General features: G+C 37.0%; 1 protein-coding gene across 1 annotated transcript in view; it reads left to right on the top strand.

The window, feature by feature from the left end:
- TXNL1 (thioredoxin like 1) overlaps positions 1-17,523 on the top strand; it is a 37,430-nt gene extending 19,907 nt beyond the window's left edge. The window contains exons 4-8 of the mRNA XM_008013995.3: positions 1,953-2,075; positions 3,786-3,855; positions 5,502-5,674; positions 8,937-9,041; positions 17,289-17,523. Coding sequence (XP_008012186.1) covers positions 1,953-2,075; positions 3,786-3,855; positions 5,502-5,674; positions 8,937-9,041; positions 17,289-17,318 — 501 coding nt within the window. The 3' untranslated portion in view covers positions 17,319-17,523. The remainder of the gene's footprint in view (positions 1-1,952; positions 2,076-3,785; positions 3,856-5,501; positions 5,675-8,936; positions 9,042-17,288) is intronic.
- Positions 17,524-27,377: the final 9,854 nt, after the last annotated feature.

Raw genomic sequence — 27,377 nt, forward strand, 5'->3', positions numbered from 1 at the left:
GGAGGTTTCAGTGAGCCAAGATTGCACCACTGTACTCCAGCCTGGGCGACAGAGTGAGACTGTCTCAAAAAAAAAAAACAAAAAAAAAAAACAAAATTGAGTTTTTTTAAAGCATGTAAAAGATGTTTATGTTAGGAAGTTTACTTAATCTGTGACATTAGTAGACCTATGGAGAAAAATCATGATCTCCAAATATGCAGAAAAGGCATTTGACGAAATTTAAATACCCCTTTATTCCTAAAGCATTCAGTAAAATCTTAATAAGGGAACACTGGAAGCATTCCTACTAAAGTCAGAAACAAGACAAGCATGACCAACCGCTGTTAACACAACTCTGACATTGTGTGGGAGGTATGGAAGTGTTAGTTAATACAGTATACAGAGATGGACATGTGCCGACTGACATCACAGGGAAGCAAACAGTAACATCCAAAGTATTGAGAAATCTATAAGCTAAATGACTAGATTAAAAGGGATTTCAGAGACATATGAACGAAATATAATTTATTTTTTATATATATGTGTGTGTGTGTGTATATATATATATTTTTGGAAACGGAGTCTTGCTCTGTTGCCCAGGCTGGAGTGCAGTGGTGCAATCTCGGCTCACTGCAACCTCCGCCTCCCAGGTTGAAGAAGTTCTTCTGCCTCAGCTTCCCAAGTAGCTGGGATTACAGGTGCCTGCCACCATGCCTGGCTAATTTTTGTCTTTTTAGTAGAGACAGAGTTTCACCATGTTGGCCAAGCTGGTCTCAAACTCCTGACCTCAGGCGATTTGCCCGCCTCGACCTCCTAAAATGCTGGGATTACAGGGGTGATCCACCCCCACCCGGCCTCCAAATATAATGTTTATACTTTTTGTTTGTTTGTTTTTTGAGACAGGGTCTCACTGTGCCGCCTGGGCTGGAGTACAGTGGCGCAATTTCAGCTCACTGCAGCCTTGATTTCCTGATCTCAAGCCATCCTCCCAGTTCAGTCTCCTAATTAGCTGGAACTAAAGGCACATGCCAAAGCACGCAGCTAATTTTTTAGAGACAAGGTCTCACTGTGTTGCTGGGGTTGGCCTTGAACTCCTAAGCTCAAGGTGTCCACCCACCTCGGCCTCCCAAAGTGCTGGGATTAGAGGCATGAGCTGTCATACCAGACCTTTTTCTTTGGCGTATGCTTTTTTTTTATCTTTATTCTGAGTGTAACAATTCAACTGTAAAATATTTATGAGACAGTTGAGGAAATTTGACCACCGATTTGATGTTGTTAAGGAATTACTGATTGTGATAATGATATTGAGAATGTGTGTGTGTGTGTGTTTTTAAACTTCCTATTGCTTAGAAATTCACACTGAAATGTTCATGAATGAAGTGAAAAGATTTTTTTTTTTTTTCGAACTAATCAGGGAAGAGTTAGGATGTAGTTGGGGGTTAAAGATGAGGCAAGAGTGGCCTTGAGTTGATGATTATTGTAGCTGGAGGTGGTGGATACATGGGATTAACTATGTTGTTATATTTTTGTCTGTTTGAAATTTTTCATGATAAAAACTTTAAGTCCTTATTTGCTACTCATCTTAAATCAGACATCTTCATAGATAGAAAGAGTCCTTGGCCACTAGGAGGGAAATAGGCTTTTTTTGGATCTTACAGATATTTTAATTTGTGTATTTTCTTCTATAAAACACTTCTTTTTTAAAGTATAAGTCAACATTTTAAAATTATGTTAAAGACATAATTTCTGATACATTAACAAGTAGGCTAAGCGTAGATTTGGCTTTAATAATTAATGGTAGATCTCAGTCAGAAATGCAAATAAAAGGACTACTGTAAAAGTTTTATGAACTGTTTTAAAAGTGTTTTCTTTAAAATTGCCTAAAGAGAATCACAGATTCAGATTTTTTTATTAACATTTTTATACCTAATCCAAATATGTTACCTAAAATCTTGATTTAATTTTTTTTTCAGATGGATTTAATGCCTTTTATTAACAAAGCTGGTTGTGAATGTCTTAATGAAAGTGATGAGCATGGATTTGACAACTGTTTACGAAAAGACGCGACCTTCTTGGAATCTGACTGTGATGAACAGGTAATTAAGGGCTGAAGTTAAGCTTGTGGGGATTATCACTATTTATGCCTGCTCTTGTTTCTTTATCTTGTTCCCATCTTGTGGCTTTTGTCTCTCCTTCCCAGATGATCACTTCTTCCTTTCATTTCTATAGCTTTTAGTATCTTTGACTTTTGTTTTTTGACCATACATACCCACCTCCTTTCTCTGTTCTTGTATGTGGGCTGCCATAGAAAAGAACTTAGGTGCACTAAGAAAAATTGCTGAACTCTTGGGTGAGACCCACTGCAGAATTGAGCTCTTACCGCTGTTTGGTCCTTTTGTTCATCCTTGACCTGACTTCCATACCTTCTTCCCACCCAGATGAATTTGTATCTGAGAAATAGAGATTAATGAGATGAGCCCTCCCCATGTGGCTAACTCCTTTCTCCTAGATAGAAACCAGTATTATATTCCCTGTGCTTCCCTGCCTTGCCCTTACCACAGAGTAAGTTGGGTGTTACCTCCTTGATCAAGCTTTTTAAATTTTTGGCTGTTATTTTCCTCAGTTTACTTTCTCTTCCATTGTCTCTGATTTGGCCCATTCTGGTTCATCTTCTATATGATAACAAAAGTTATTTTTCTAAAATATAAATCTGCATGTTTCCCTTCCTTAGAAGAGTGAAATGACTCTTCACTGGCTTTAGGAAGAGGCTGACTTGATCTGCTTTTAGCTTTCCCATGTCTTCTGCTCTTCACCTACAGTTCAGTTCCCTAATCATGTCATGCTTATTATTTTTTGATACCCTATTATGGGTTGAGTATAAAAAGTATTGGTGTAACTAAAGGAAATAGCCTAGTTATTTTCTCAGGCAGATAAACCACAACATGATTCTGAAATCATAAATCCAAACCCCATCTTTTCTATGCTGTAACCCCAGAGCCACCATATTTTACAACTTTGAGAGTGTCATTCACATTGTGTTTCTTGTAAAATGGCGCCCTAAAAATAATGTGATAATACTAATCAGCAGGACTGGCTCAGGCTTCCTGAGATTTTGCTACCCAGGAAATCTTTCCAGGGTAGAAGCATAGGTACTTACATCAAACACACTTTTGGCTGGAAAGAAGATTGTGCAAATGATCCAGAAGAGTTTCAGAGAGACAAGCATACTGACAGTGTTTCATATTCCTCTTCCCTTATGTGGCCTTCCAGATTCAGTCAGTCAAGTAAATATAGGATGGAAGTTTGGAGATTACCTCAGAGCTGTAAGAGCCCTATTCTCTTAAGTTTGGGATCAGAGTCCATTTCAGGGCTAGTCTCTGCGTAACCTGTGTATTGCCTCTAAATCGTCAAGTTATGTGAATAGATACTTGACCAATAAACCATCCTAGAGCTGTATGCTAAAATGAATAGTTTAAATTTTAATTTGCGATTTTTGTTTGATTTGTTAGAAAGCAGGTTGCTTGCCAGTTTATAGCTCACAAGACCTTACATTCCTATGCATAGTCTTAGTATTTACTTGATGAATTTTTTTTCTTGTATTCCCTTATATAAATAACTGATGGTGGTATTTCTCAAATGTTATCTAATCAAGTGACTTTCAACTTGCTGATTTTTCGTGTTAAGTTAGTTTTGTTCGATGAATTAGGTTTTTTTTTTTTCTTGCCTGTTATTTTCATCCTACTGCGGTAGTTTGTGTACTCAGGGTGTACAAGAGCCCTTTTAAAATGAAACTCGTGTCTCCACAGCTACTTATTACTGTGGCATTCAATCAACCTGTTAAGCTTTATTCCATGAAATTTCAAGGACCAGATAATGGTGAGTAAAAGATAGCTTTTCTTTAAACTAACTTCCTGCTTTGTAGAACTGTTAGCATAAAATTAAAACTTTTTATTAAGTAGAGGTAGGTTTTTTGGTTTTTTTTTTTTTTTTTTTTTTTTGGGAGACAGAGTCTTGTCCTGTTGCCCAGGCTGGAGTATGGTGGCGTAATCTTAGCTCGCTGTAATCTCTGCCTCCTGGGTTCAAGCAATTCTCCCACCTGTGCCTCCCGAGTAGCTGGAACTGGGACTACTGGCAGGCACTACCACGCCTGGCTAATTTTTGTATTTTTAGTACAGGATTTCACCACTGTTGGCCAGGCTGTTCTTGAACTCCTGACCTCAGGTGATCCACCCACCTCAGCCTCACAGAGTGCTAAGATTACAGGTGTGAGCACTGCGTCTGGCTTGTTTTGGAACAAAGTAAGATATAAATGAATGGGTAAATAATGTGAGATTATTAGGTACTAAAAGTGTGAAAGAAAGAGAACTTAGTTATTTTTATACTTTTTTATTTTAACATTTGTTTCCTTTTAATCTGAGAAGTGCTAAATGCGTTTTTCCAACTATTCTAAAACTGTAGATTTTGAGCAGCCATATTTTAGAACCAAAACTAAAAGATTTATTTCAAACCCCTTTTGTTTTAAGTGAGAAAACTGAGGCTCCAGATATTCCTGTTTGTGCCCTATTAATAGTATCATCTTTTTTATATCGATGCATGTAAATATGATTGTGCAGACTTAGGATTTCTCTTCTAAAATAAAGAATTTTCCTTTTTTACCCCCCCATTTTTTCTTTTTCTGTTAAGCATTTTCTGAGGGGTAATAGGGGAATGGAGACTAGGGTTCGATATTTTTTTGATTGATTGGAAGAAATAGCCAAGGCCTTATTTAGAAGATAGCTTTTTCTTATTTGTTGTGTTAAATTTTTATGTTAATAATTTTTTATTAATAAAATTGTACTTTTACTCTGAAATTACGAAGTATTTCTATAAGCAAATGCTGCAGAAATGAGTCTTACTTTTCCTTCTTCAGTCACAAAATATGAGTGTTAAATTGTTCCTTGAAGTTAAAGGGATTAAGGCATTCTATACATGGGACTTTACCACTTAGCACATCCTAATCTAATCCCTAAAATGAAATTTGGCAATTCTTATTAATTTTCTTTTGGCTAAATGTTGTCACTGATAAGGCTCTCCTCCTAAATAACTAAATGTACCAACTATTGGCAACTATAAGATCTAGTTCAAATGCTATTTTATGAAGCTTTTTGTTAACCTACATATATTGTCAGAATCTGTTGTCACCTTCCTTGTACCTCCTCTCCTGTGGTATTTTGTTTATTGTAGCATGTCTTTTGTAGTTGGGGGCAGGGACTTGCTCTGTGTGTATGTGTTTGTTTTAATCTTATATTCCTAATATTTACCACAGTGTTAGCTAGGCCGAGAAGGAACAGTAAACGTGTATTGGAAAATAAAGGATTGGCTGCCTGAATACTCGGACTTTTGTACAAGTTCTAATAATGGAGTTATTTGAAGTATATGTATATTGATTTGTGTGTGTCTGTGTGTAGTGTGAGTGTTGTGGTAAAGGGAGTATAGTATATTTGAGGTTTTTAAACGTTTCATTTTATTCTACCATTTTATAGGTCAAGGCCCTAAATATGTAAAAATTTTTATCAACCTACCCCGATCTATGGATTTTGAAGAGGCAGAACGAAGTGAACCAACTCAAGCTCTGGAACTGACAGAGGATGATATTAAAGAAGATGGCATTGTTCCACTTCGTTATGTTAAGTTTCAGAATGTTAACAGTGTAACTGTAAGTAGCATTTCATCTATATGTATTTAATAGGTTTGTGAGTAACAACACTATTTTCAGTATCCTAGGTGAGTCTAAGTGATTCTTTAAAGTGGTATTTATCCACTCAATTTGAAATGAGTAAAATGTATAATAGAATAAATTTTCTTCTTTTAATTTATGTACCCTAAACAGGAAGGACAGATTGATTTTTGAATATTTGTGGGTTTTTGTCAGTTATTTTATATGTATATGGTAACTTTTGCTAGAAGTTTATTCTATAACTTGATACTAAAACTGAAGATATTTGTGCTTTATTCTTTATACCTGGTAATAAGTAGTGATGCGTTTGTAAAATCCTTTTTACTTTTATTGAAAGTGTAGTGGTCATGATCTTAGTAAAAATGACTTTTTATGTATTTTTTTGAGATGGAGTCTCGCTGTGTTGCCCAGGCTGACTTGAACTCTTGGACTTAAATAATCTTCCCACCTCAGCCTCCTGAGATGCTGGGATTACAGGCATGCACCACTGTACCTGCCTTAAAAATGCTTTTTAAAAAGATAATACTACATTTTATAAGATGACCTAAAGTATATCTGAATTTTTTCTTCCTTTGAGGCAGGTTCTTGCTTTGTTGCCCAGGCTGGAGTACAGTGGCATGACCTTGGTTCAGTATAGCCCTGACCTGCTGGGCTCAGGTGATCATCCCTAAGCAGTTGCAACTGCAGGCACGTGCCACCACACCCAGCTAATTTTTTATTTTTGTAGAGATGAAGTCTCCCTGTGTGGCCCAGGCTGGTCTCAAACTCCTGGGCTCAAGCAGTCCTCCCACCTCGGCCTCCCAAAGTGCTGGGTTTACAGGCTTCAGCCACTACACCCAGCCTTTCTGAAGATTGACTAGTGCTTGAGATGATTTTAAGTCATGTGTATTAGATGTCATTATTAAAGTGCCACTCATAAGAATGACCTACTTTTTAGCAGTTATTAATTGCTTTTAAAAAATTTAGCATTGAAACCCAGCTCATGCTTCTCACCTACAGTCATTTAGAGGAATGGGTAGGACAGTGAGAAAAGAATAGTAGAATATTTAGAAAAAGAAAGTAGGAACCAGCACAGAGCCACTGAGAATGTCATGCCAAACTGCTACAATTTGTTTGTTGTGATGGAATAATTCTATTTTTGTAAATTAGAAGAATGCTAAAGTATGTGTTCATTTAAGAATGTTTTTGAGAGTTTCACAGAATATACGTAGCAGTAGTATGAAGAATTATAATTGGCTGGATGTAGTGGCTCACTCCTGTAATCCCAGCATTTTGAGAGGCTAAGATGGGCAGATTGCTTGAGCCCATGATTTTGAGACCAGCCTGGGCAACATGGTGAAACCGAATCTCTGCAAAAAATACAAAAAGTCGCTAGGCATGGTGGTGCACCTGTATTCCCAGCTACTCTGGAGGATCACTCGAGCCTGGGAGATTGAGGCTTCAGTGAGCCGCAATTGTGTTGTTACACTCCAGCCTGGGCAACCAAAAAAAAAAAAAGAATTATAATCAAGTTGAGTTTTAAGTATTAGAAATATCCTATTCAAATGAAATCAAAGAAAATGGTTATATTAAACTTAGTGTACTCGTTATCAAATATTTTCTTGAAATAATATATGGCTGCCTTTGAAAACTGACCAATGAGTGGCATCTCAGAATGAAAGAAGTATGTTGTTTCAATCACGAGAGGCAATTTTTAATTGGGCATGGTGGTACACTGGTAGTCCCAGCTTCTTGGGATGCTGAGGCAGGAGCATCACTTGCACTGAAGAGTTCAAGACCAGCCTAGGTAACAATGAGACCTTGTCTCATAAAAGAGATAGGTGCCATATTTTAAAGTAGACAGCACCTAGAATATTGTGTTTTTAGAAATGGAGCAAATTTTAAAAATCCAATGTATAACAAAGGATCAATGAGTAAAGCTTTCAGTTTTTAACGTGTTGAGAGGAGTTTTTAAATATAGAGTCAAGCTTAAAAAAAAAATGTGAGGCGCATAGTATTATTTTAGGAGCTGATTCCCAATACTGTTTTTTCTTTTAATGTTCTAGGAAATAGAATGGATACAGGAATAGCGGAAAGAATATAACTTCAGTTTTATTCTCAGTGAAAAACTATAATTTTAATAAAATTTCCAATGTTAGTCTGTCCCATTGTAATTGTTAAATCTTAATACCCTTTCAACATTCTCTGTAAAGAATTTAATTGCTGGGCGCGGTGGCTAACGCCTGTAATCCCAGCACTTTGGGAGGCTGAGGCAGGCAGATTGCCTGAGCTCAGAAGTTCAAGACCACCCTGGGCAACACGGTGAAACCCCGTCTCTACTAAAATACAAAAAAAACACAAAAAACCAGGCGTGGCGGTGTGTGCCTGTAGTCCCAGCTCCTCAGGAAGCTGAGGCAGGAGACTTGCTTGAACCTGAGAGGCGGAGGTTGCAGCGAGCCGAGACGGTGCCACTGCACCCCAGCCTGGGCAACAGAGCAAGACTCCGTCTCTTAAAAAAAATAATAATAATTTGCCGGGCGTGGTGGTTGGCTACTCGGGAGGCTGAGGCTGGAGAATCGTTTGAACCTGGGAGGTAGAGGTTGCATTGAGTCGAGATCGTGCCATTGCACTCCAGCCTGGGCAACAGAGTGAGACTCCATCTCAATAAAACAAGAAAAGGAAAAAAAAAGTATTTAATTGTAACTCCGCCATACTATCACACCAAATTATCATGAACTTGTATATATTGGTGTCTTGCCATGACATCTCTGGAGAAAGAATAGCAGGGCAAACAGCCTTATAATTAATAGTCCTATAGGAGTACTAGTCTTAGTATTATATAATTTAGATTAATTTTTTTTTTTAAGCCAGAGTTTTGCTCTTGTTGCCCAGACTGCAGTGCAGTGGCATGATCTCGGCTCACCGCAACCTCCACCTCAAGCGATTCTCCTGCCCCACCTTCCCGAGTAGCTGGGGTTACAGGTGCCCGTCACCACGCCCGGTTATTTTTGTGTGTGTATTTTTAGTAGAAATGGGGTTTTGCCATGGTGGCCAGGCTGTTCTCGAACTCCTGACCTCAGGTGATCCGTCCGCCTCAGCCTCCCAAAATGCTGAGATTACAGGCATGAGCCACCGCACCCAGCCTAGATTAATTTTTACAAAGAATGGAGAATATTTTTATTAGTAATTTAAGGAAATTGATTAAACTTAAAGCATGTTTGTGAAGAAGGATTGTAATTAAAAATGTAAACTTTTTTGGTAGATATTTGTTCAGTCGAATCAAGGTGAAGAGGAAACAACAAGAATTTCATATTTTACTTTTATTGGTACTCCAGTCCAGGCAACAAATATGAATGACTTCAAACGAGTAAGTTTGCTTAAACGATACTTAGGGATAGTAAAAATATAATTTTAATGGAATAATTTCATGTATCTCAACTGTCATACTTTCTTTTAACCAAATTATTCAAAATCACATCATGTCATAAAATTTTACAAGGCTGAACTAGGATAGAAAGTTCTCCTAACTAAATTTTTAGATATCCAGCAAAGTAATCTTTAATAAAAAATGATGTCGTGACTGATAGTCTTTTAATGAATGACATCAACATAAGGGTAAAAATAATAGTTGGGTTATAGAAAGTGGTTAGTAATAATGGAAAAATGAAAGTAAAATTATTTGAAAGCAGTTGTGAGAATTAAAGAACTTAGTTGATACTAAGATTCTGGTGATTATTTCTGATGAAGTTTTAAATTACTTGAATAATTTTATTTAAAAAATAATGGACTGAGTTTTAATATACTGACATGTTAACTTTCCAAACCATGTTTGTATGCTGAAATAGCACATTTCATGAAATAATGATAAACAGGCAAGTTTTCTAAAGTACTTTTATATATCTTTATGTGTGTGCATATAATTTTCTTTTGAAAAGACACAATTACAAGGTTTGTAAAGAATTAATAGGGTAGGTGGGACCTTTGTTAATCCAGATTAATTCCTTTTGTACGTCCCTGGAACAACTTCTAATGGGCAACAGTTCCCTAAGGTCACTCTTAAATATACAACCACAGATCATCAAAGTGCTACTGAGAGCTTTATCAGTACAGAGCGTTAGTTGCTATATATTCAGTTTAAATGTGGCAGCACAGAATACATAGGCGTCCCACTGTCTCTGATGATTGCATCTGGCAGGCAGTCTAGAGCTTGAGGAAGAGTTTCCTTAGGCCTTGCAATTCCTAGATGAAGAGGCTCCCAAGAGACCCCTGTTGTGGAATTGAAGATGGAGAACATCTTGAACACTCTTACTCTTTTTGGTGGCATCTACAGATCTGACTTTAATTCACTGTTTTTTGTTGTTGTTGTTGTTTTTTTTTTTTGAGACGGAGTCTTGCTCTGTCGCCCAGGCTGGGGTGCAGTGGCCGGATCTCAGCTCACTGCAAGCTCCACCTCCCAGGTTTACGCCATTCTCCTGCCTCAGCCTCCCGAGTAGCTGGGACTACAGGCACCCGCCACCTCACCCGGCTAGTTTTTTGTATTTTTAGTAGAGACGGGGTTTCACCGTGTTAGCCAGGATGGTCTCGATCTCCTGACCTCGTGATCCGCCCTTCTCAGCCTCCCAAAGTGCTGGGATTACAGGCTTGAGCCACCGCGCCCGGCCCTGACTTTAATTCACTTATAGAAAAATGTATTAGATTGCATAACAGAGGATGATCTTACAAAATTGTATGCTGTTTTTACCAAATTGCAAACCTGGACAATAGGTATTTTAACTGGTTGTTTTCCAGTTACTGTTTTCCTGTCTCATAGCGTGATAACATTTTGGGGACCGCAGGAATAATTATGTACTTAGAGCTGTCATGTCTAGATGTTTCACATATGTATTATGAGTCAGAGGAAGCAGAGATTAAGCATCTACATTTTTACGATATGAAATATGTTTTATTGGGAAAATGCGTGAGCAACAAAGACATCTTGGCTGCCTGCTTTGCCTTTTTGAATTAGATATCATTGGACTTGGCTTTAAGTGTGCCTTGTGTGGTTTGTTCTTAGCTTAGTTTTTTATAAGATCTATTACTATAAATCTTACTGTTTTCTCATATCATTTATTTGGCTCTAGTTTCCTGGTTCTCACCTCAGTTTATGCTATTTGATTTTCATTTTTTTTCTGTAAATAACCACCATTCTATCTTGTTCATCTTCTTACCAGCTAGCCATTCGGTTAAAGTTTCTCTACTTTGCATGAATAATTACTCATCTAACTATCTGCCTCCACTTCGTGTTTAACTTCCCCCTTACATCCCTTCTAGCCTAGTGTTTTCTCTTTTCTGACTGTCAGACTACCTTTCTGGGGGCTGTCTTTAGGATAGCAAAGGTGTTAGACTTTTTTTGCTTGAGAGTATCTGTGCTTGTTTTATAACAGCCATTTATTCATTTAATTTTTTTTTAACTTTAAATTATACGGTAGCAGTTCTCAAGCTTTTTGGACTTTGAGACCTCTTTATATTAATACTATTGAAGACCAAAAAGAACTTTTGTTTATGTGGGCTATATTTATCTGATATTTGCCATTTAGAAGTTAAAACTGGGAAATATAAAAAATACTTGTAAATAATGAACACATGTTAACCAATGTTTTTAAATAAAAAATAAGCGTATTTTCTAAAAAACCAATTTGGTAAGAAGAAGAGTATTAATTTAGAATTTCCTGGGGTTTTTTTGTTTTTTTTTTTTGAGACAGGGTTTTGTTCTGTCACCCATGCTGCAGTGCAGAAGCACAGTTATGGCTTACTGCAACCTCAAACTCCTGGGCTCAAATGATCCTCCAGCCTCAGCCTCCTGAGTAGCTGGGACTACAGGCGAGCACCACCACACTCAGCTAATGTTTTATTTGTGTGGGGGGACAGGGTCTCACTATGTTACCCAGGCTTCTCTGTTTACGAGCCTAAAAGCATCCTTTCCTTCTCATATCTGCTTCTGCATTCAGTCAGCTTTCCTGTCACACATCGTATAGCCCCTGGAAAACTCCCCTGGATACTTGTGAAGAGCATGAGAGTCTAAAAGGCAAAAAAACGATTTAGCATTATGAAAATAGTGTTGACCTCCCAGACTCCTTGAGAGGGTCTTGGAGACCACACTTTGAGAACTGCTACAAGAATAATTTGAATACCATAATCTACTCCCTTGTTGGTGTTCTGGGCTTCTTAGCCCCTTGCTTTTAATGTTTAATAAATTTTAATTGATAAGTGATTTTCTTATGTATATTAATATTACATTTTCTTGTAATATTTCTGAATGACATTTGTACTGTAGTCACTCGTCTTTTAGGGTTATTCTTTAAAAGTGAGCTAGTATTTCATTGTTTTTATATTTTACAAAGCAACAACTTCAATTTAGTTAAAAAAAAAAAAAAAGAGGGCTTACATGTGGACTGAAACTGGCCAGCTTAGTCCTTGTACAGAGTTGCTTATTAAAAATTATAATTGAGTTTGGTTCTGGTTGAAGGAAATAATAGATGTGTGGTATGGTATGTTTTGTCCTTATGGTACGATGCTAGTACAGTAGTCTCTCCTTACCCGTTGGGGGGGGCAGTGGGGAGGAATATGTTCTTAGACCCCCCAGTGGATGCCTGGAACCACAGACACTAACAAACCCTACTGTGTGTTTTCCATACAGACGGTTCCCAACTTATGATGGTTCAAGTTTACAGTACTGCAAAATTGATATGCATTCAGTAGAAACCATTCTCTTAAGTGTGGGGCAGTTTTGCGTTTTTGACTTACAGTATTTTCAACTTACAATGGGTTTACTTATTTTTATTTTTTTGAGATGGAGTTTCACTCTTGTCACCCAGGCTGTAGTGCAGTGATGTAGTCTCAGCTCACTGCAACCTCCGCCTCCCGGATTCAGGTGATTCTCCTGCCTCAGCCTCCGGAGTAGCTAGGATTACAGGTGCCTGCCACCACACCTGGCTAATTTTTGTAATTTTAGTAGAGATGGGGTTTCACCATGTTGGTCAGGCTGGTCTCCAACTCCTGACCTTACCACCTGTCTCAGTCTCCCAAAGTACTGGGATTAGAGGCATCAGTCACTGCGCCTGGTCTTTACAATGGGTTTAGTTGGGATATATTACCCTATCGGAAGTGGAAGAGTATCTGTACATATATACATACCGCTGATAATGTTTAATGTATAAATTAGGCACAGTAAGAGATTAACAACAAAGCCAGAGCATGGTGGCTCACGCCTGTAATCCCATCACTTCGGGAGGCCAAGGCAAGAAGATGACTTAAGTCCAGGAGTTCAGGACCAGCTGGCAAACATAGGAAGACTCCATCTCTATTTAAAAAAAAAAAAAAATTATCCATGCAAGGCGGTGGGCGCACCTATCGTCCCAGCTACTTGGGAGACCAAGGTGGGAAGATCATTTGAGCCCAGGAGTTCAAGACCAGCCTGATAAACATAGTAAGACTCCATCTCTATAAGAATATACACACACACACAATTACCCAGGCAAGGTGGTGGGCACACCTGTAGTTCCAGCTACTTGGGAGGCTCAGGTGGGAAGATCACTTGAACCCTGGAGTTCAAGGCTGCAGCGAGCTAGGATCATGCCACTCTACTCCAGCCTGGGTGACAGAGCAAAACCCCGTATCAAAAAAAAAAAAAAAGATTAACAACAACTAATAATAAAATAGAGCAATTACAACAATATACTGTGGTTAAAAGTTAACATGCATATGGTCTCGCCCATGCTTGCTCTTTCACTGTCTCAAAATATTTTATTGTACTGCACCATAGGCAGTTGAAACTGCAGAAGGTGAAAGCACGGATAAGGAGGGACTACTGTTCAGTCATGATCTCTGGTCTACAGCAAGTCTATATTCTTGTAGATGGTGGACAAACACAGGGGAAGTTAATCAAAATTAATCAAAGCTTAGTTCAAGGGTCTCTTTGTCCACAGAGTATTCTCAGATGTTACCAGCTAAGTGACTTTTCCTTTTCCTCCTACAATGACTGGGAAAATCTGAGAATACTTTGTGAAGAAAGAGGCCTTCAACTAAGTTTTGAGAGTAGAATTTGTACAGTTCAACAGACAGCTATGGGCACCCTTGATAGAATGGAGAAGTAGGGACCTGGACATGAACTTAGGAAGGTGGAGGATTCATTCAAGGACAGGTCACATATGGCGTGTCTTTTTCTTTTACTCATTTGGTCAGTCTGAATTAGTATATACATAGTAATTAGAATTGAAAATTTCTTTTTTTTTTTGAGACGGAGTCTTGCTGTGTTGCCCAGGCTGGAGTGCAGTGGCACGATCTGGGCTCACTGCAAGCTCTGCCTCCCGGGTTCACGACATTCTCCTGCCTCAGCCTCCAGAGCAGCTGGGACTACAGGCACCTGCCACCACACCCAGCTAATTTTTTTGTAGTTTTAGTAGAGACAGGGTTTCACCGTGTTAGCCAGGATGGTCTCGATCTCCTGACCTTGTGATCTGCCCACCTTGGCCTCCCAAAGTGCTGGAATTACAGGCGTGAGCCACCGTGCCCGGCCTAGAATTGAAAATTTCAAAATAGATTTGGCATATGTTTTATAGGCACAGGGAGGAAAATTATGATGACCACTGTGTAGTGAAGGGTGCTATATAAAATGGCTTAATGAATGATAAAGTAGATCGAATGTTTAGCATTTTTAGTTTATATTTTTATCTTGTGTGAGCTGTTTCTGGATAATTTCAGTTTTCAGTATGTCATTGACTTCCTTATGTCACTAAGATGACAGAAGCTAAGGTAATGCTGTTGAATCTCCAATGCTGATAGAAATCTTAGACAACCTTTCATGCTATTACAGGTTTTAAGGTTAGACTTTTAAGGTTTGGCAGACTAGATACTCCTTCTACTTGTCTGTTTTTGGTTCTTATAGGCATCATGCACACATTATAATCTATACTTTGGCTGTTTGTTGTTGTCAATAGATTTTTTGTATTGCAGCATGAAAAACTTGCCATTGCCATCTTAATTGGAAGTAGATGTTTTTGCTAAAATACGCTCTTTATATGGATTGCTTTATTTTAATACAGAATTTTTAATTAAAATTTTATAATAAAAAATGAGAAATTATAGGGGCTTCTGCTTCTTAGGAAATGAGGTGCATGTGAAAATATTTTTATCACTATAATAAAAATAGACTTTTCTAAACTGGCCATTCACCGTATCAGCTGTTTTTGTAACATTTCTGTCTGTTTATTTTTCAGCTTTTTTAATCCAACTCAAATGAACTAAAAACAGAAGATATTTTAAAATGAAGTAATATAAAGATTGACCTTGTCTTACTCTACTCCCCTCCTTGCTTCTCTGCTCATCTAGCACCTGTCTGCTCTCACCCTTCCCATGTTCTCGCCATTGTTGGTGCAAGATTTCTACAGCTTCTATCATCTGGATCAGCCTTGTTACCTAGGTTTCCTCAACCATCTCTTTCTTCAGATCTCATCCTAGTTGTGTTTCTCAATTGGCCTTTTGTTTTGGCTTTCATTTTGGGCTTGCAACTAGGTGCTTTAATTTTATTACCATACCGTGTTACTCACTAGCCTTTTTACTTTTTTTACTTTCTACCGTTTTATATTTAATTTTGTACTACATTTTGAGAGGTAAAATCACAATAAACTTAAATTGTTATAAGTGGTTTTAGATTTAACTAGTTGTTGAATAATGTTTTAATCCATTCTAAACTTTAAATTTTATTTCCTAGGAACTATAGAATTCTTTTGGAAATCAAATATAGCGGTTGCATCAAGTTCTTTTATATTTGTGCTAGTTTAATATGTTGATTGCGTTTCAGTTGAGGGGTGTTAGTTTTCTTTTCCTCGTTGGAAGGTTACCCCCAAAGTCCTTTTGATGATTGCTTGGGGCGTGTCCTCCGCTTTTGCCCAAGTGAGCTCAAAACCAGTTGAAGGACTTATGGACTGAATATTAGGCTGGGTTAACATATTAATATAGAAGATCAATGGACTCTTTGAATAAATATAAATAAAAAATATTTGAATAAATATGACAGAAACCTAATTTTTATGTACGTAGATTTTGGTTTGTCTGAGGTGTAATATAAAGACTTAAGAATGAATAAAAGAGCTTTACGTTTGGGATGACAATCCATGTTGGAATGTTGAATTTTTTCTTTTTTACAGAAAATACACATTGGCAAGTTGAGAGTTATCAACCTGTGAAACAGTATGCAGATTTGTGTCTTCTGTATCACATCTGCTAGAAGTTTAATTTTTAATATTATTTGTTTTTGTTTTCTTTTGCTTAATCTAATAGCTTTGTGTTTTGTGTTTCCCAAGTAATATAATGATGAATAATGCTCTCAGTGTTTATCAGCACAAAATTTACTTGTGATAGAGATAATGCCACTTCCCCTTCTAGTGGCTCTTAAAACTGGAATTTCTTACTCTTATCCACATTATCTTGTATGAAACTGCCTTTTTATCATCTTGCTAGCTTGTGAGCTTTCTAACATGGTGTCTTTGGACCAAAGGGGAGTTCTTTTAAAGTACTAGAAGTGATTTTTCTCAGGGTGGGAAAAACATTTCTAGGATTGTGTGATTGGGATTTCAGTGGAAAGCTTTCAGGTCTCTCATAAATGATGTTGACCCAGCTATGTTATATTTTAGACCAGACATGTACTGATGACCTTTATGTGTTTTGCTGGTATAGATACTGCCATTTAGAATAGAATCAATTTAAAATACGAAAATTACATTTATAAATGTACACAGAAATCTTTCTACACAAATACACATTCAGTATTTTGCAAGTGGGTTTCTTTAGAGGCATTTTTGCTCTAAGAATACATTATCTAATGATAAACTTTAAGTTTTAGGTAAATTTCTCTATTAGAACATAATTTTCTAACTCTCCTGCACAGAATTTGTTTTCTAGATTTGTTGGTAGAAAACAAATTTTTATTCTTCACATTTTTATGCTGCCACATATATAGCAACCAGAATGTTTTTTATAACCCTCCAGTAGAGGATTTTTCTAATCATTGACAGAAACAAGGTTTATTTGTTTCATTTTTAGTAGTACTCTTACACCAGGGTTTTTTTCTTAAACCAGAAAAAATTAGTCACTTTTAATCTGTTTTCATTGCATGTCAATGTTTTGAGGGGGGAAGTCTGGAAATTTGCTGTGTTGGGCATGAAGACATGAGTTTAGCATACCCTTCTAATTCCAGATTCTTTTGTGATCAACATTCGATTTCTAACTATCTAAAAATAGTATGTCAAATATGTTTTACTCATATAGATCATTTTTAAAATTAACTTTTTTAAACTTTCAACCTTGTTTTTAAAAAATTGCTATACTTAAAAACAAAAAAAAAAAAACTGTATGAAACCAAAAATAGCCTGCATGTGTTTTATGTGTAATTCCTGTGGCTGGGGTGGGAGGAGAGGTCACAGTTTGCTTCAACAGTGAAAATACATTGCATGCCAGAAAAAATCCAAGGATAAAAATTAATACCAAGGTTTTAAACTGAGTACTATATTAGTTTTTTTTAATAATGCATATTTAAAATCAATAGGGTGTACATATAAATTTATTTTTGTCTTTCTAGGTAGTTGGCAAAAAAGGAGAAAGCCACTAAGGTGCAAAAGACACTGGACAACCATATTGCAATCAGATCTACAGCTCCTGGATAATTGCTTGATTCTCGCCAGAGACTGTCAATGTTTCATTCATTGCCATTACCAATAAATCATTGCTTTTGTTCAGATGGTATCACTAGTGTTTCCATTGTAATCTTGACACATGCAATTGTAAATAAAAGTCACTACTTTTGCCAAGCTTAATTTTTGTCATTCTAAATCAGTATTTTCTCTTTCCATGTATTTGAAAATTGGTCAACTTCTGATTTTAGAGGAGAGTTAAATGTCTGGTAGTATATTGATTGAAAGCCAGTTTCTTTAGAAAAGGAGAATTAAGGAGTACATGTGCACACATTCATAGCAAGTGATTTTGGTACGTGAACTTGGAACAGCTAACCATGTTAAATCAGCACTAACTTGCATTTCTATTAAAGGACATTTGGATATCTGAGCTATAGAAATGACTCAAATTTTAAATTAGAAGAAATAAACAGGTTTAATGAGATTTAGCTACTCTTACCTAAAACTTAGCTAGTGGGTCCACAAATTCTTGCTTGGTATATACCAAGATTTTAATCTTTTCTGGTAAACTTTAAAATTTGAGTCAGCCCTTTTTTTTTATTTTTTTAAACTAATAGAAGAATGTGGAAATCAGATAGTTGGGGAAAAAATACAGCACAGGGAATTCAGAAAACAGTAGGAATTGGCCAGGCGCAGTGGCTCATGCCTGTAATCCCAGTACTTTTGGGAGGCTGAGGTGGGCGAATCACCTGAGGTCAGGAGTTCGAGACCAGCCTGGCCAACATGGTGAAACCTCGTCTTTACTAAAAATACAAAAATTAGCCAGGCATAGTGGCGGGTGCCTGTAATCCCGCCTACTTGGGAGGCTGAGACAGGAGAATCGGCTGAACCCAGGAAGCAGAGGTTGCAGTGAGCTGAGATTGTGAGATTGCGCCCCAGTCTGAGCAACAAAGAGCAAAACTCCATCTCAAAAAAAAAAAAAATTATTACCTTTAATCAAGTATGTATTATCCGAACTACCAAAACGTGCAGTGTAAATATACAGAGAACATGTTTTAAGGTTGAAAATGAGGTGCCCAAATAGAAATGTTTAAAAGGTCTTTCACAAAAGGCTGGTAAAATATCTATTCATTACCTTTTTTATCTTAAAATTGTAATCGAAAAAGTATTAGTAGATTTAATTTTAAAATTTGAGTATTTTAAAAACTTTTTAAAGAGTACATAAGACTATAAAATTGTGATTCAGGTAAATTTGAGGGTATTCTTGTCTAGGAATATGGTAGAGATACCATTTGCCTTTGTGAGAGCAGTATATTTATACTTGTTTATGAAAAAATTCTACAGAAGTTTTAGTGTTGAAAGAGTCCCTTTCTGAAACCCAAGTGTCATTGGTTTAGTTCATTTGTATATGGGCACGTTAACTGGTCTGTGATGATGTCTGTATTTTAACACTCCTTACTTAGATCATCTCAGATTAATCACATCTGAAATTAAGGATAAGACTAATACACAGAGTTTTGGTTTACAGTTTTGTATACTTAACCTTTTTGAGTAATTGTTAAAGTGCCTCATCCTAAGTATTGGTGACTGTTTCCTATTTATACTTGACAGTTTGAAAACCCAGTGAAAGAAATTTCATATTTGTAAAGGATTGGGCATCAGATTTATATTGTTTATGTGACTTTTCTATAACAATTGGTTGCAGTATGCAAGCATTACATAATTCAAATTGTAAATAGAATGGTGAAAAATGAATGCTTATAGGTAACTATAACATGTTTCACTTATGGGAAATCTTACTATTCCAAATAAATATGCATAATTGACATTTAAAATATCAAGCTGAAATGATAATGTTTTCCCCTAAAACAGTATATATATATATACACGCATGTGTATATATATAACATTTATATATAACACTGAATTTTCCAGATGAATAAGAGCATTTGAAAAAATGTAACACTAGTTATTTTAACTGAAGTCATTTATGAGTGCATCTAGAAAACTGGTATTTGGTTTCTTGTTCATTTTGTCAGACATAGCAAAAAAGAATCTCATTGTGTATTTTGTTACATTGACATCAGGTGCTTTTGATGAGAAACAGTGAAATACGGTGTTCATAATAGAAACAAAAGTAAAGTATTGCAGTAGGAAGTCTTTGTCAGCTTAATGCTGAAGCCAAGAGTAGTACAAGGTACTACATTCTTGTGCCCATGGCAGGCTTTTATAATCCTCTGAGTTCTTTTTGACATCAAGTCCCACATTGTTCCCCAGTCTCAATATACTGTTGGAGGCAGCGACTTAACAATTAGAGTTGAAACCTGCCCCACATTGTTCCCCAGTCTCAATATTCTGTTGGAGGCAGCCACTTAACAATTAGAGTTGAAACCTGTCTGCCATCCTTTGTCTCAATGTTTGAGGATGTATGCAGTGTTTTTGGCAGCGATTATAGGAATGCTGTTATATATTTGGCCTCAGCAGTTTATTTATGGCTGCAATTAATATCGCTGATCATGGGATTTTAAACCTAAAATAGTTCAGATCCTCCCTTGTTCCTTTTAATGTCTAAAAGCTTTGATTCTGTAATAAGAATAAAGTTTTGGAGTTGAATAAATTAGTTACACCCCTTCCTTTGTAAGCTTTAAAAACATGAAATGTAAGGCTTACTCATATTGCTTGTATTGATATTCATTTAGTTCAATTTAGTAGGTTAATTTTTATGTGAGGTATATCTCTTCTGGAATTGATCATTTGTAATCTTAGACAATTTTTTTTTTTAAGATAAGTAACTTAGAAATCCAGCTGGAAACAGTGGCTCACGCCTGTATTCCCAGCATTTTGGGAGGCCAAGGTGGGTGGATCACTTGAGGTCAGGAGTTTGAGACCAGCCTACCCAACATGGAGAAACCCTGTCTCTGCTGAAAATACGTGGTGGCAGGTGCCACACCCAGCTACTTCGGAGACTGAGGCAGGAGAATCGCTTGAACCCAGGAGGCGGAGGTTGCAGTGAACCAAGATCATGCCACTGCACACTAGCCCAGGTGACAGAGAGAGATTCTGTCAAAAAAAAAAAAAAAAAAAAAATCCATTCACAGAACTGCTAAAGAAAAACTAGAGAAATATTTTGCTCGTTTAGCTTTAAAACTCATTATTAGAGGTGCGTATTTTGCAAAGTTTTCTAAATATGGATTATGCTTTATAATACATATAAAGCAAGTACATATGCATATAGTAGTTAAATAAATTTTAAAATATTGACTATTACCCAGTTAAGTCTATACTTAAGAAGTACAGATGTCATTTTAAGCATGTTTTAAAATTCAGGTTTTATTTTTAGATCAATAAGTTTTTTTTTTACATGCTTAGCACTATAGGAATAAGGACAGTGAAGATTTGTAGGCTAATAAGATTGCTTTCAAACTTTGTGGCCCATGTAAAATTCTTAGTTGGAGAATGTGTCATTAGAAAACTGTAAGATAAAGAGATAACCTTTAGAATTTGAATGTACTAAAGTTGTACACAGCTTGGAATAATATTAAAATCTTAAGGATATGCAATGTTAAAACTGCTAGAGTATTTTTCCTTTGTGCTTGCTATGCTTCTCTATGGAAGAGGAATTTTATTTTGGAATTATTTCTAAGTTGAACAGACCAGAATTAATTGTGGAAACATGATCTGTTGGTTTATAATTGGACACGCATTTGGAGATATTGGCTCATCATACTGCCTAGGAGCAAGATCTGAGGTTTGAATCCCTGCTCCTCCACTTGTTAGCTGTGTCATCTTGAGCAAGTAACATCCTTCAGAGCTTGAATTTCTTCTTGTGTAAAAATAGGAACATCTATCTCTTAGACTTGTTCTGAAGATGCGCCTTAGTTTGTATGTGGAACAAGGATAAGTATCTTCTGTATCCTGCTTTCATCTGTCGCTGCTTTTTAGGCCATCATTACTTACTTGGCATAATGCAGTGCCTCCTTTGTCTCCTTGCTTCTGGTCTGGCCCACCTCATGTATCCTCCGCATGGCTGATGGTTTTCTTTATGGGGTCTCTAGCCTCCCCATGCCCTTCAATGTATTGCAATATATTACCAGGTACCAGAACGTACCCTAATATCTTATGCCTTCCTCTGACCTAACTTTTCCATCTGACAAATTCCTACTAATCCACAAGGCTGAGTCCAAGCAAAACTGATACCGGGAATAATCATAACAATTGTGCACGCCTCCTCAGCTGCCATAGCACCTTGCCATTATTTCATCCAGATACGTATCAGGCTACTTGTAATTATTTGTAGTCTTATTTGGACCACTAGATTGTGAGCCGTAATACAAGGATTTTGTCTGTAGTGTTAAGCCAGTTTATTTGGTTTCTATCATCATTAAATACATGTTGAACAAATTCTCAGGGCCCAAGGGGAGATTGGGGTGAGTCAGAGAGAAAGTAGGAATTTGCAGTTGAGGAAGGTAAGGAAGATAGTTTAGCTGAAGTAAAGGAAAAGTGCATAGTGTGTTCGTAGAGTAGGAGTTAAGTATAAGAGACATTCTAGGGAAGTGAGGAAGGAGAAGAAGCTGGAAGAGCAAGTAGAGACCGTAACGTGGAGCTCCTCTTGTCATGTGAGAGAGATCAAACTTTTATCCTTAATTTATGGGAGGAGCGAGCATAGAGAAGTCCGTGATGTCTCACAAGTTTCTCACTTTTACAATTGAATATAGAAGTAGCTCTTATATTCAGTTCTACAATTGAATATAGAAGCAGAACATTGAGAGGGGAAGATGAACATGGTTTGGGGTACCCATTGCCTTAAAATGCATTTTTGGTATTTGGGTGGTGATGTCTAGTAAGTAAAAAGCCAGGAATGTGATTTTAGAGCTTAGAGCTAGAAGCAGGGAACTAGGAGTTGTTTAGATGATGAAAACTTAAATAGGTATATGAATGGGAATTTTTAGAGAGAATATAAAGGGAGAGAATGAAACTGAGGAGCAAATGTTAGGGAATCCTAAGAAATATTAAAGAGTTGGGAGAAGAGGAGCTTGGAAGGTAGAGTAGTAAACAGGAAAGGGAAGAAAAACAGGAGGTGGTAATAAAGTAGTGTTAATGAATCCAAGAGGGAGCAGTCATCGTCTTCAAATGTGATACTGAAATTAGTTGGGATGTCCAGTTGTTTAATCCATTAAATTGTAGAAACAGTCTTTCTCGTGCTTAATTATAGGAATCATTGATTATATTAATACACTTTTCAGTTGAAAGAAGCATCAGCAGACAGAATTATTCTGAAACCCTTCTGGCAAAGAAATGTAGACGCTTTTATAGTCTACCGTTGAACAGTTTTACATGACACTTAGCAAGGCTTGGAGATGGATAGCACTATTTTGTAAAAGAATATGAAACACTGCTTTGTCATTAAAGGATCATTAAAGTTGTCATTAAAGGATCTTATAATCAGGTGCTTTTTCTCTTGTATTTTGTTTATAGCTTTTGTCCTATCTGTCATCCTAGTACTGTTTTTCTCGATTGTTTTTGTTCTCTTAAAAGTTTCTAATTTCACAAAGATGATTCCTGTCAGAGTCCTGAATGGGTCATTGAGGTGCCTTAGTAATAAGGGTTCTAATTTTGGGGGGCAGTATCAAATATATTGTTAATACCTGCTCTTCTGGGGTTTCCAGTAAAAAGGAACTCCTTCATTAGATACCTGTAATCTCCCTGTGACAAAGTATAGTAGAAATAGTATCACAGTTTCGTTTCCATGGCCACATAATTATCTCAAAGGAATTGACACATTGACAGTATTAAGGACGCTGCTGCATGAGTTTAGCCTTGACTACAGGTGACTTTTACTTTTAAAAGTGGATATTTAACTCAAAACAGACAACGGCAGGGAGCCTGGGCATAAATGCATAGGTCAACTGGAACCACTGGGATAGGCTTGTACAGAGGTGAATAGATGTCCATTAAAAATTCCTCCTTGGCCAGGCGTGGTAGCTCACACCTGTAATCCCAGCATTTAGGGAGGCCAAGGCAGGCAGATCACTTGAGGCCAGGAGTTGGAGACCAGCCAGGCCAACATGGTGAAACCGTGTCTCTACTAAAAATACAAAAATTAGCCAGGTGTAGTGGTGTGTGCCTGTAATCCCAGCTACCCAGGAGACTGAGGCAGGAGAATGGCTTGAACCTGGGAGGTGGAGGTTAAAGTGAGCCAAGATGGTGCCATCACACTTCAGACAGAGCCAAACTCCGTCTCAAAAAAAAAAAAAAAAAAAAAAAAAAAAATTTTTTTAATTTGAATCCAGGAACCGTAAGGGAAAGATATTTGGGTGTTTACATTTTGGGCTTCAATTTTTACCTTTAAAAATTTTTCGGCGGAGTGCAGTGGCTCAGGCTTGTAATCCCAGCACTTTGGGAGGCTGTGGTGGGTGGATCGCCTGAGGTCAGGAATTCAAAACCAGCCTGGCCAACCTGGCAAAACCTCATCTCTACTAAAAATACAAAAATTAGCCGGACGCGGTGGTGGGTGCCTTTAATCCCAGCTAGTTAGGAGGCTGAGGCAGGAGAATCGCTTGAACCTGGGAAGTGGAGGTTGCAGTGAGCCGAGATCATGCTATTGCACTCCAGCATGGGTTACAGAGCAGGACTCTTTGTCTTAAAAAAAAAAAAAAACCTAGTATAAAAATATTAACCTGCATTTTATAGAATTGCTTCATTACTTCCTCATTTTGGTCCAATGTACTTGCTTTACAGAGTGCTCTAAGCAATTGTTACTACGATTCTCTTTAATAAATGTATGCCATTTCAGGAATTAGCTGTTTTATGTACATATAACTTTATCATAATGCTAGTAACTTATTTTATGGAATGAGATAAGCTTCTTTAGAAGATTTACAAGCCATTTGTTATGTATAGCAGTTCTCACCCAGAACAGTATCTCAAATTTATTTTACTATTTTATTTCATTTTTGGAGATAGGGTCTCACTGTGTTGCCAGGCTAGAGTGCAGTGGCACGATCAGGTATATTTATATAAAACATAGATTATTGATTACCTTAGTATAATATTAATCCAAAGTTATTTAAGCCGTATATACGTGCATGTGTACACACACACACGCGCGCACACACGCTAGAAATCCAAACTCCTTTCATGATAAAACACTCAACAAACGAGGAATAGAACATTCTTAACTTGATAACGGCATTTACCAAAAGCCCACAGCTAATATCACTTTATGGTAAGAGACTGGGTACTGTCTGCTAAGCTTAGGATTTTAAAAAAAAAGATGTCTGCTGTCACTGCTTATAGTCAACATTGTGTTGGAGGTTCTAGTCAGGTTAATACGTCAAGAAAAAGAAAGAAGCATCCAGATCAGAAGAGAAGGAGTAAAACTATTCACAGAAGACGTAATATTGTATGTAGAAAATACTAAAGGAATCCACCTAGCACTAATATGAGTTCAACAAGGTTTCACGATAAAGGGTCTATATACAAAAAAAAAAATAAAATCATTTTTCTGCACACAATGAACAATCTGAAAATGAAATTAAGCAAACAATTCATGATAGTATCAAAAGAATAAACTAGGAATAAAAAGATGTGTAAAACTTATACTCTGAAAATTACAAAACATTGTTGAAAGAAATTAAGATATAAGTAAATGAAAACATCCTGTGGTCACGAATCAGAAAACTTTATTAACATGGCAATCCTCCCCAAACTGATCTACAGATTCAATGCAATCTCTGTTGGAATTCCAGCTGACTTCTATATTGAAATTGACAAACTGAATCTAATATAAAATTTCAAAGAATCTAGAATATCCAGAACAATCCTGAAAAAGAAGTACAAAGGAGGACTCACACTACCTGATTTAAAAATTTGTTAAAAACTAATAACAATCAAGACAGTGTCATACTGGAACTATTAAACTCTTATAAGAAAACATAGAGGTAAATCTTCATGACCTTGGATTTGGCAAAAGATTCTTAGATACGACCAAAAGTATGAACAAACAAAGAAAAAGTAGGTAAATTGAAGTTTCATAAAAATTGAAACCTTTTGTGCTTCAAAGGACACCATCAAGAAAGTGAAAAGACAACCTACAGAATGTAAGAAAATATTTAGACATCGTATCTCTGAAAAAGGACTGGTATTTTGACTACGTAAAGAACTCTTACAACTCAATAATAACAAGCCAATGTTTTTTTTTTTTGAGATGCAGTCCTGCTCTTGTCGCCCAGGCTGAAGTGCAATGGCGTGGTCTCGGCTCACGGCAAATTCTGCCTCCTGGGTTCAAGGGATTCTCCTGCCTCAGCCTCCTGAGTAACTGGGATTCCAGATGCCCACTACCACACCTGGCTAATTTTTTTGCTTTTGGTAGAGATGGGGTTTCACCATGTTGGTCAACCTGTTCTTGAACTCCTGACCTCAGGCAATCCATCCTCCTCAGCCTCCCAAAGTGCTGGGATTACAGGCATGAGCCACCATGCCTGGCCAAGAAACAACCCAATTTTAAAAACAGGCAATATGAATTGAAAAGATTCTAGACAGCCTTAGTCATCAGAAAAAAAAGCAATTCAAAACCACAATGAGATACTACTGCATATCCACATACTACTAAATATACCTGATCGTGCCACTGCACTCTAGCCTGGCAACACAGTGAGACCCTATCATATCCACAGGGAAGCTAGAATTGAAAATTCATACAACAACAAGTGTTGGTGAGGATGTGGAGCAGTCGCAACCCTCCTACACTACTGGTGGGGATGTAAAATGGTTTAGCTCCTTTGGAAAACAGTTTGACAATTCTTTATATGATGAAACATAGATTTACCATATGACCCAATCATTCCATTTCTAGTTATATGCCTAAGAGGAAAAAAAAAAATATGTCCACACAAATACTTGTACCTGAATGTTTATAGCAGCGTTATTCATAATAACCACAAAGTGGAAACAACCCAAATGTTCATCAATGGACAAATGAATAAACACAACATGGTGTATCCATCCATGTTGGTCAGGCTGGTCTCGAACTCCTGACCTCAGATGATCCGCCTGCCTCAGCCTTCCAAAGTGCTGGAATTACAGATGTGAGCCACTGTGCCTGGCCTGGGACTTCTTTTAAATGTGGTAGAAATGTTTTAAAATTTATTGTGATTGTGTGCATATCTGAATATACTAAAAACCATTGAATTCTACACTTTAAATGGAGGAACTGTAAGATATGTGAATTATACCTCAATAAGCCTATCAAAAAGGAAATAAAAATAAAAACAATGCAAATATACATGATTAGCATAGTAGTAAATTAGGAAGAGAAAGATTTCATCTGAATGTGACCCTCAGTTTAGAGATTCATATAGTTTGGGTTTGTGTCCCCACCCAAATCTCATGTCAAATTGGAGGAGGGGCCTGGCGGGAGGTGATTGGATCATGAGGGCAAACCTCCCCTTTGCTGTCCTGTGATAGAGCTCTCATGAGATCTTTTTTTTTTTTTTTTAAAGTGTGTAGCACTTTCCCCCTTGCCCACTCTCTCTTCACTGCTGCCATGTGAAGACGTACCTTCTTCCCCTTCACCCTTCCACCATGATTGTAAGTTTCCTGAGGCCTCCTCAGCCATGACTTCTGTGGAACTGTGAGTCAATTAAACCTCTTTTCTTTGTAAATTACCCAGCCTGAGTTAGTTCTTTATAGCATTGTGAGAATGGAATAATACAGAGGTCTTCATATTTGCAATGTTATCTGAACTAAGAAAAAAAACTACACAAGTTCACTTGTACATTGTACATTCAATTTATACTTTTACATACTTGAGTTTTTTTTTAATTATAAGGCAAATATAAGAAATGTTTAAAGTATAATGTTTATGCAATAAAACTTACATGAATGAACAGCAAACTACTTGCAATTTACTTTTGTGATGACATATACAAACACACACACCCCACATGGATAAAAGGCATCATCTATAAACCAAAATCTGAAATTCTGCCATGTTTAATTTGCCCTTTTATTTTATGACTCTTTGATTTTTCATGAAA

The sequence above is a fragment of the Chlorocebus sabaeus genome, chromosome 18 (genome assembly GCF_047675955.1).
Source record: "Chlorocebus sabaeus isolate Y175 chromosome 18, mChlSab1.0.hap1, whole genome shotgun sequence".
NCBI lineage: Eukaryota > Metazoa > Chordata > Mammalia > Primates > Cercopithecidae > Chlorocebus > Chlorocebus sabaeus.